Source organism: Myxine glutinosa, chromosome 6 (assembly GCF_964187855.1).
Source record: "Myxine glutinosa chromosome 6, kmMyxGlut1.1, whole genome shotgun sequence".
NCBI classification, from domain to species: Eukaryota; Metazoa; Chordata; class Myxini; order Myxiniformes; family Myxinidae; genus Myxine; species Myxine glutinosa.
This window is the reverse complement of record NC_136266.1, coordinates 71028319-71038923: the sequence shown is the minus strand read 5'-3', so window position 1 is coordinate 71038923 and position 10605 is coordinate 71028319. Positions and strand designations below refer to the sequence as shown.

Sequence of the window (10605 nt, the reverse complement as noted above, 5' to 3'; positions counted from 1 at the left end):
AGAAACTGCTTTTCATACCTTGATTAACGTTAACTGTATAGTTTCTGCAAATCAATGAGAAGTATCAATTTACAAGTCTTCATCTCGGAAGCCAATCAACAGGTTTGGAGGAGTCTCTTTCTGTTTTTTAATTCGTTGTTATTGTCGCTACATCTTTGGTCCAAGTAACAAAACCTAACCAAGTGACATCCTAATTCAAACAAAACTCGCACTTTACTTATTGTAACGCAGTCCAAACCATCGTCTGGTTCTTTCCTGGTTGATTATTCACACGACAGCTTCAGTCCAGTCGTAAATCCTGAAAGGAGATAAGCCCATATTCATAACTCTAACCTTGTTTTCTCACTTTTAATTGTACAGTTTTGTGCAATTTCATTTTTTCATACAATGGCTAAGATCTCCTTCCAGATTCTAAACTTGCAGATTGGAATATCCAGGCTTCCAGCACGGCTTCCAGCACAAGACGTGAACGGCACATAACGCAACGGCCTGCAACAAAATGGGGGTAAGATAGATCGCAACACCACGAAAAGGTTTGTTAGACACCTGTCGGTACACGAGCATCGTTCGGGTCTGATAGGAGATGCGTACCTTGGTGCGTTCCGGTAACGTCCTCCAAAACTCGACGTGAGGAATGAGTTGCAATCCGTGCGCATCGTGTACGCATTTCATGTACAACATCCCTCCGAACAGGTAGACAGCAACAATCACTGCCAGTCTGAAAGGTACGTGCGACAAAATGAGGATACGCACTTCCTAGTTTTTGGGAAATCATGTGACAGTCTTTTTCTCGCCAATGAAAACCTTTAACATCGTCGGTCGGGGGGGGGGGGAGGAGGGGAACGGAAAAACGAGAGTGAACTCGATACCACGCCATCGCAAGTCCCCACACTTTGCATCTAAAGGAAAGTTGAAATATGGAAAGAATTACACCAGGAATGAGCAAATATCAGATTTTGAGTTAAACTTATTTCTCCTTTTGACCCCTGTCATGCCAAGTCCCCACTCCCTGGGGCATGAACCAGCGGTCGAATACAAAAAATTGTTACATATTTCAAGCGTCTTCCAATAAAAAAGTATTTTTAAAAATCACCTTTGGAGGCCATTTTTCCCCACAGAGCAGGGGTTGGCCTTTTTCGGGCACCGTGGTCCCCTTTTTGAAACAACGTTTTATGGCCGGCTGCCCACCAACCCTGTTAGTCGCATCTTGCGACACACAGGGAATTACCAGTGAAACTGGTACTCAATTTTCTGACCTCAGAAGGATGACAGGCTGAGTCAACCCCCCTGGCGTTAATTCAGCGATCGACCGGGATTCGAACCCAGGATCCTAGGATCCTAAGCTGACACCCTAACCCTCAACGATGGACCAGGATTCGAACCCAGGATCGTAGGATCCCAAGCTGGCACCCTAACCCTCAACGATGGACCAGGATTCGAACCCAGGATCCTAGGATCCAAGGCTGGCACCATAACCGTCAACGATGGACCAGGATTCGAACCCAGGATCATAGGATCCCAAGCTGGCACCCTAACCGTCAATGATGGACCAGGATTCGAACCAAGGTTCCTAGGATCCCAAGCTGGCACCCAAACCGTCAACAATGGACCAGGATTCGAACCCAGGATCTTAGGATCCCAAGCTGGCACCCTAACCCTCAACGATGGACCAGGATTCGAACCCAGGATCCTAGGATCCAAAGCTGGCACCATAACCGTCAATGATGGACCAGGATTCGAACCCAGGATCATAGGATCCCAAGCTGGCACCCTAACCGTCAATGATGGACCAGGATTCGAACCAAGGTTCCTAGGATCCCAAGCTGGCACCCTAACCGTCAATGATGGACCAGGATTCGAACCCAGGATCTTAGGATCCCAAGCTGGCACCCAAACCGTCAACAATGGACCAGGATTCGAACCCAGGATCTTAGGATCCCAAGCTGGCATCCTAACCCTCAACGATGGACCAGGATTCGAACCCAGGATCTTAGGATCCCAAGCTGGCACCCAAACCGTCAACAATGGACCAGGATTCGAACCCAGGATCTTAGGATCCCAAGCTGGCATCCTAACCCTCAACGATGGACCAGGATTCGAACCCAGGATCCTAGGATCCAAAGCTGGCACCATAACCGTCAACGATGGACCAGGATTCGAACCCAGGATCATAGGATCCCAAGCTGGCACCCTAACCGTCAATGATGGACCAGGATTCGAACCAAGGTTCCTAGGATCCCAAGCTGGCACCCTAACCGTCAATGATGGACCAGGATTCGAACCCAGGATCCTAGGATCCCAAGCTGGCACCCAAACCGTCAACAATGGACCAGGATTCGAACCCAGGATCTTAGGATCCCAAGCTGGCACCCTAACCGCTAAGCCAACACCAGGCTTCCAATGTTGATTGCATATACAAAGTTTCATTTAAAAAATGTAACCGTAATTACATTTTTCACTCCAGGCGAGACCAAAAATGGCACTGCTCTTCCCCTTCTTGCCATGTGGTGATCATAACTACAAAGGTGAATTCCCACGCAACCGTTTAGGAGATAGCATGACAGACAGCCGATAACAATATCCAGCCGTTTTTATTTATTTTTCAAAAAGTGTAGGGATAATGAGACTCTTTGGGAGGTTGGAATCGGTTCAAGTTAGATTATTTTAGTTGGTGTGAAATTATAGATGATTGCAGCGCTGTTTACTCATACATTAGTCGCTCCCATTGCATCTGCAACAAGTCACCTGATGATGAGTCATACAGCTGGGAAACTAATACATATGCAAATTTACAATAAGTAGAAACTAAATGATTCAAGCAAAGATTCTGCCACATTGTTTTCCATTTTCCCAAACGAGTGGCCAGGGTGTTATGGGTAGACGGGACTGAGGAGACCTATCAGGTCCATACCTGGTGATGGTGTAAAATATTTCTAACACCAAACATAATACAGGCACATCGGTATGGTATTTTCATCTTGAAGCTATCATTCAATGTTTGGGTATTTTGCTTGATGAGGCACTTGGTTTGCAATGCCCAGGTATTCATGGAGTGGGATGCAGTGCTTGTGAAGATGCAGGTGACCAGGGATATCGATGAAGATGCACTACAGACCATTGCTCTACCTTTATTGGTTTGCACAGTGTGAACGACACAGAGAGTTTGAAACCTGGAAATAATTGGTCCCTTGCCAATGGCAGCCACTTAAAGCTCACGATTGTTACAGTATATAACTAGAACGCCACTCAGTAGAGCGCATACTCCCGCCGTGGGTTAAGTTGGAATAGTACGATTTCACAAAAGTTTGAGGGAGTAGTTCAGTGACAACACAGACAAGACAACACAAGACAGACACTGCACAGATATATATTTAGAATATATAGAAGATAATGTAAAAAAAAAAAACAAAGCAATTTCACTTACATTTTCGGATTCAGCGTTCAATTCTATATAAGTGAGTGTATTTTGAGGCATGTGTGACTTCAAATAAAATTGTAAGCCAAAAAAAACGTTCGTTTCATTCCTTAGGGATACAACATGTAAAACTGGCCCAAACGTCAAAACAAAACTCGCTCATTTTAAGTCGTACAAGCTAATGCGACCACTCATTCTTCTGGGAAGAATCCCGTGCACATGCTTGTCACACTTATAAGTCACCGAATTCTTTATAAGTTCATCAAATACTGACACCGCGATTGACATTCGCTAAGGTAAATGTTGATATCTCTTCTGAGGTTAAAAAAACAACAAAAAAAACAGTTTTAAAGCATTGTACGTATCAAACGATACATTTTATGAAACGGGGAAACCTAATACACACTTTGGTGGTTTTAAAATGACAGAATATGTCTTTATTAGAAAATAAAATTAACGTTGAAGACGACGCTGCTACTAAATACACTGCTCTAACGCATAACCACGAGTTTAAACTACATTTACAACAAATATGAAAACTATTTTCATATCACAAGGTTAAATATAGAATATATAGAAGACAATGTTTTAAAAAAATGAACACTATCTTCCAATGGTAAAAAAAATCCTTCAAAAAATTCCTGGATCCGGAATAATATCCTGAGCTTCACCAAAAACTAATCAATTCTTCCTTATCCCAAGGGCAATCATCCCACCAACTTTCATCCAAATCCGTTCAGAACTTTTCCAGATTTCTTGTTCACAAACACACGAACACACACACACACACACACACACACACACACACACGATCGAATGCATTACTCCCTGGCGGGAGTAATGAGTATCTGTATCTGGTGTGTGGAGATACGATGGCTCATGATCATCTCAAATCTTGCAGTGATGTCATGTCAGCAATGATGTCATGCCACTTTGTTATTTTTAACCATCTCTCCAACCACCAATCATCTGCAGCCCATACTTGACTCTCAGTAACCTATTATAAACTGTCATTGATTGCCTGCCTGCCCTGTTCTTGAGACACTACTACGTATATGATCTCACCATTTTTATCCTGGTGACTTACTGCATCGGTTGATGTATTCCACATTATGCTGTCATCCTAATCGCCACCCATCTCTGTCGCGTTGAATTATGTTCCGTCTGAAGTTTCTGTTCTTTGAGGATTTTCACTATAAAGGCAACTTTGCTATGCAGACTAGAGACACGGTGAACTCTGATGTTCCCGCTTCCATGGGAAAGCCTCAATAAATCTCATCCTCTAAAGTCGAATTCTTTCCCTTCCTGCTCAATGAGGTCATTGTTTTTGCAACCTCACAAATCTGATGCTTCATTGTGTCTGATGCTTTATACATGGGGTCATGGGGTATGTTTTACTGGAACAGCTGGATTATGATAATTTAATCATGTACCTTTAAGGTACAGCATGATGGTGCAGAGAGGGAGAGCACTTACCCTTGATCTGTCTAATCCAGGTTAGATTCCCCACCTGCCTACAAACTATTGGGTTGGTGCTTCACAGGCGGAAGTTGTATCACAAAGTTCACCTGGCCTTGAATGGATGTTAAGGTGGGGGTCCCCTATGCTAGCGTTTCGAGGAAAGTACACTTGGTGGATGTTGAAGATTCCAGGTGGGTATTGCAAAGATGAGGCAAATTGTCGTTGGTATGCTTTTCCACTTACTAATTCCAGCTGAAACGAGAACGCCAATCAGTAGGGCGCATACTCCCGCCGTGGGTGGCCGCTGCTGAGCCCTATCTTCCAATGGTAAAAAATCCTTCAAAAAATTCCTGGATCCGGAATAATATCCTGAGCTTCACCAAAAACTAATCAATTCTTCCTTATCCCAAGGGCAATCATCCCACCCACTTTCATCCAAATCCGTTCAGAACTTTCCCAGATATCTTGTTCACAAACACACGAACATACGAACACACATACGCACACACACACACACACACACACACACACACACACACGGACACGATAGAATGCATTACTCCCTGGCGGGAGTAATAACCTCCAGTTGAACGTGTGGGCAGCCTGTCCATGAAAGACGTGGGCTGAGGCCTTTCCCCGGTCGACCACACAAGTAGGTGGGAACCATTGGAGCCGTTATAGGAGGTGGACTAGGAGTAGTAGTATACCCAATAATTTATAATATCACAAAGCAAGATCAATCTTAATTAATGGAAACTTTTATGTACAGTTTATGTACAGTTTAGCAGAATGCTATAACATGGAAGGGGGGATCCATAGCTTGACTGGTAAGTGTAACATGGTCCATGTGTTTCGAGTAGGTTAGATTGCCATGTAACAGGAACCTGTCAGAGTAAGTCGTCTTGTAAAATGTGATGCTGGTTAATTTTATGTAGAGCGTATGTAATTCATAGACAAGATAGTCAGTGTAATATTGTATGTGTAAACACCTCTTGGTTGTTGGCAGGGTCAGGTGAGGACTTCCTGCCATGAAAAGCCTGTCACCCGTGCACGACATTCATCACGTACTCTCAGGCCAGTGTGTGCCAGCCATGGCGGCGCAGTGTTCTGTGAAGCCGAAAGTGGCAGTAGATTTTTATTTTTTGGTGCTGCCCCATGGGGCGGGACGGTCCTTCGGTGGACTCCACGCAAGAGGAAGAAGAGGAGGATGAATATGGACCTCAGAGAAAGAGGGAGAACTCCACGTGCAGGGAGGCAAGAAGGAGACAGGCAAACTTCACATGCATGAAGCGCAGAGAAGCCAAAAGGTGGTGAAGAAGAACGGCATGGAGAGATGACGGAGGGCAGACCAGGAGGAATCATCTCGAAAAGAAATTACAGAGCAACGAGGGCTGGTTGAGGGAATTATCGTCGCTGGCGCTCGTGGCTAGCTGGTCTCATATCTGGCTTACTTCGTCTTTGGATTCAATTCGTCACTGAGTCTTGTAGTCTCACTCCTGGTTTCCAGAGCAGGCTGCATTGAGTCCCGCATCTCCACCACGCATCATCGCCTTCCACCTTGCACATCATCGACAAAGGGAAGTCCCCGCCTGCATTCTTATCGTGTTTGTAAAAGTGTGTTCTGTGGTGCTGAGAGTGGGTTAGGCCCCAGTCACACATAGGCGGATATTTTGGCGACTACTGGTGACTGCCGGCGATCAAGATTTTTCGGCGACTACTGGCGATTTCGGGCGGTCAAATATGGTCAGGCGGCAGTTTGGCGACTGCAGGCGGCCACATTGCGACTGCATTGCGACGACGCCCCGAGTGGGATGGCGACTGTTGAAGATCAACGACGACTGCATTGCGGATGCACGGCGGCAGCGTGGGGACAGTGTGGCGGCTAGATTACGACCGATGGCGGATCGCGGCGACTGCATTGGGGCCGGGTGGCGGTTTACTCCGACGTCCGCAAGACTGCAATAAGACCGCCGGCGATTGGAGACGATTCACACAACTTTTTAAATCTTTATTTCTCTATTTTACATTTCACTTTATTCATTTCAATGATGTATGACATGAAGCATAAAGATGTTTGATGTACAATAAGAAAGTTAATAAAGATGTATGATTGTAATGTAATAATCAAACTTTTCTGCAGGGAGAGAGAATGGAAATAAAGTCCAACAAATTATTTCCACTGGTCCCAAGTCCCATAAATAAAGTTTCCAAAGGATCAAAGTCCCAAAAATAAAGTTCCCAAAAGTCCCAAGTCCAAACAATAAAGCCATATCCTTGTCGGCACCACAGGACCTCACTCCACGGAGACCCTCACACCATCCTGTCTTGCCATGGAATAGTGGTATGTCGTAATGCAGTCGCCAGGCAGTCGTATCTCTGTCGCCAATGGCCGTAACTCGGCCGCCACTAGTCCTACTGCTGTCGTCGTCAGTCTCCCATAGCCGCAGAGGAGATGTGGCAGTTCTTCTGTAGTCGATATGCAGCCGCAACAGTGTCGGCCCGTAGTCGGGAAGATGCCGCAGGAAGGCCGTATGGCATTCGCATCTCTGCCGTCCTAGCTGGTGGGGCGATTGCGGAAGACTATGAGCGACTGGGTTGCGGCCGCTTTACGGTCTTATTACGGATACCGACGACAGCATGGCGGTTCCATCACGACAGCATGGCGGATCTTTTTTGAGGACGACTGAGCGCGCCGTTTTTAAACATTAAAAAAAATATTTGGCCCCTTTGCGGCTCTTGCCGACTGCAGCCGACCTGGGGAGGATAACCACGACTACAGAAGACCGTTCATTACGGTTTCATTACGATTGTCGGCGGGTGGTGGCGATTTTTCCAGTCGCCAGTAGTCGCTGACAAATCCGCCTATGTGTGACTTAGGCTTTAGGTTTCACTCTTCACTTACCATCATTGCATATAATTGTGCATGTCCCCAATTCCCTGTTTGGGTCTTGATTTTCTTGATTTGTTCCGAACTGCTCGTCTCGTCCCCACCTCCCCCCTCCACACCCACCCCATATTCATTATAAATAAACCTTTCAAAAGGCTAAGAAAACGTGTCCGAGCCATCTGCCTCCCGGTGTGTGCCGTCAAATTTGGCTCACTTGGGCGACCTTGGGGAATGGTAAAGTATAATAATTAAATGCAGTAAGAGACTGTTTGGCCATTTTCCAGGACTAGTTCTGCCCGATGCTGAAGCATATTGCATTTACCGTGTTAACGGAACCTCAGACATGACAATACATATATGGTAATTGTATTTTGACACAGCTTCTGTATAACTATCAGTGTAAATCAACATTTACTGTTTCATTTGTTCGTAAAGAAAGTAAGATTTTTATGTCTATGAATTGATATTAATGTATTTATTCCATAGGCATGGGAGGAAGGGACGAAAATGAGGAAATGAAAAACTCAGAAAAGTAGTTGTAGTGAGGATACTAGAAGAGAGTAAGGAGAGTAGGGTGAATAAGTGAGTGTGGGAGAAATGGAGAGAGAACAAAAATAAGTTTAGGTTGGAGGGGTTGATTAAAATAAGTGGAGGAATGGGAAGCGGCAGGTTTGAAACATGTGTTTTGTAGGGAGACAGGAGGGGCTTAGCGTTAAATAAATCCACCATGTTTGCATATGTAATAAATAACCGACCACTAATCAGTTATTGTAAGCAACAGTGCACAATGTTTTCAAAGGAGAAGTTCTAATCATCAATATTTGTTTTTTAAACAACACCCCCTCCCCTCCTTTCCCCAACATCCCCCCCCCCCCAAAAAGAATTGCAATGGATACATCAAATTGTTCATTTAATTTAGATTTAAATTAACGATCTTAATCAAAGGTTGGTTCACTTGGATGTAAATTGATTATTTTTTAGAGGTTTGACCTTGAGTCGACCTTTGACCTTTTGACCTCAAAAATAGTTGCTTTCCCAATTCAGTGATGCACCAGCTAATTGCTGTTGGATTTTCAAGTTAATAGGATGAATATGGACAAGTTTTCAGATGAAAATAGATGATTTTAGAAGCATGACCTTGAGTTGACCTTTGAACTTTTGAACCAAAAATAGTTGGTTTTCCAATTCTGTGATATACTATGAAATTGCTCTATAATTTTCAGGTTAATCGGATAAAAATTGACAATTTTTCGGATGAAAATTGATGATTTTGGAAGTTTTCGAAGACATTTTAGAAGACCTTGAGTTGACATTTGACCTTTTGACCTCAAAAATAGTTGATATCCCAATTTAGTGACTCAATGTGCAAATGCTGTTCAATTTGCAAGTCATTCGGAAGAAAAATGACAATTTTAGAAATTTGACCTCAAGATGACCTTTGACCTCAAAATCAATAGGCTTTTTCCTTATGATCAAATCTACCATCTGGTGAAGTTTCGTGAAGATCAGTTTAAAGTTGTGACCTGTAGGTGATTGAGACAGACAGACAAAATGAAAAATCACTCATAGAGCGACACTTGGGAAAACAGAACAAAGTAGAATGGCACTCAGTAGAGCATTATTTTGACCTCAAAAATAATTTGTGGTTGAATTCAGTTACCTGATATGCAAATCGTCTTCAAAGTTTAAGTTAATCGGAAGAAAATTGACAATTTTAGAAATTTGGCCTATGTTGACCTTTTGGCCTATGTTGACTTCAAAATAGTTGGTGGTTGGTTTCAGGAAGCTGATATGAAAATCCGATTCAAATTTCAAGTCAATCGGATGAAAATTGAGGATTTTAGAAATTCGAGAAAAGTGGTTGACCTTTGGCCGATGTTGACCTTGTGACCTATGTTGATCTCAAAAATAGTAGGTGGTTGAATTCATTTCGCTGATATGTTAATCCTTTTCAAATTAAAAGTCAATCGGATGAAAATTGAGGATTTTAGAAATTTGAAAAGGTTGTTGACGTTTTGGCCTATGTTGATCTCCAAAATAGTTGGTGGTTGAATTAAGTTAGCTGATATGTAAATCCCATTCAAATTTCAAGTGAATCGGATGAAAATTGAGGATTTTAGAAATTTGAAAAAAGTGGTTGACCTTTGGCCTATGTTGACGGTTAAATGTGGAAGAGAACCTATGTTGATCTCAAAAATTGTTGGTGATTGAATTCAGTTAGCTGATATAATAATAATAATAATAATGCATTTATTTTATATAGCGCTTTTCAGGAAGCCCAAAGACGCTTTGACAGAGTGCAAAACATAACGCATAGCAAAACATAAAGACAATTGCAAAAAAAGAAGAATCAATAGGGAAATATTCAAAGCACAAAGGAGGGAGAAGGAGAGGAGATAGTCAGGGGTTAGATGCTGTGGGTTAAATGTTGAATGCAGTGTTGAACAGGTGGGTCTTGAGTGATGTTTTGAATGTGGTGAGTGAGGAGGAGTCTCTGATGGTGTGAGGTAGCGAGTTCCAGAGGGTGGGAGCAGCGATGGAGAAGGCCCTGTCCCCCCAGGATCTAAATTTGGTCCGGATGGGGGGGGTCAGGAGGTTGGTACCAGCAGAGCGGAGGTTGCGGGTGGGAGTGTGTCTGGAGAGGAGGTCAGCCAGGTAGGATGGGGCCAGGTTATGGAGGGCTTTGTAGGTCAAGAGGAGGATTTTGTACTGGATTCTCTGGGAGATGGGGAGCCAGTGAAGCTTGTAAAGGACGGGGGTGATGTGGTCACGGGTCCGGGAATGGGTGAGTAGACGGGCAGCGGAGTTCTGAATGTATTGGAGTTTATTGGTGATTGTTGAG

General features: G+C 43.8%; 1 protein-coding gene across 2 annotated transcripts in view; it reads right to left on the bottom strand.

Annotated features, from left to right (window-relative positions):
- Positions 1-10605, bottom strand: part of LOC137429958 (uncharacterized) — a 34529-nt gene that overhangs the window by 5301 nt on the left and 18623 nt on the right. Inside the window, exons 6-7 of one of the 2 annotated variants that reach the window (XM_068120360.2) lie at positions 592-718; positions 1-489 (exon numbers count right to left, since the gene is read on the bottom strand). The exon at positions 1-489 is cut by the window's left edge and continues 5301 nt beyond it. In XM_068120360.2, coding sequence (XP_067976461.2) covers positions 412-489; positions 592-718 — 205 coding nt within the window. In that variant the 3' untranslated portion in view covers positions 1-411. Of the gene's footprint in view, positions 719-10605 lie in introns of both variants that reach the window. The other variant, XM_068120359.2, reaches the window with a different exon arrangement.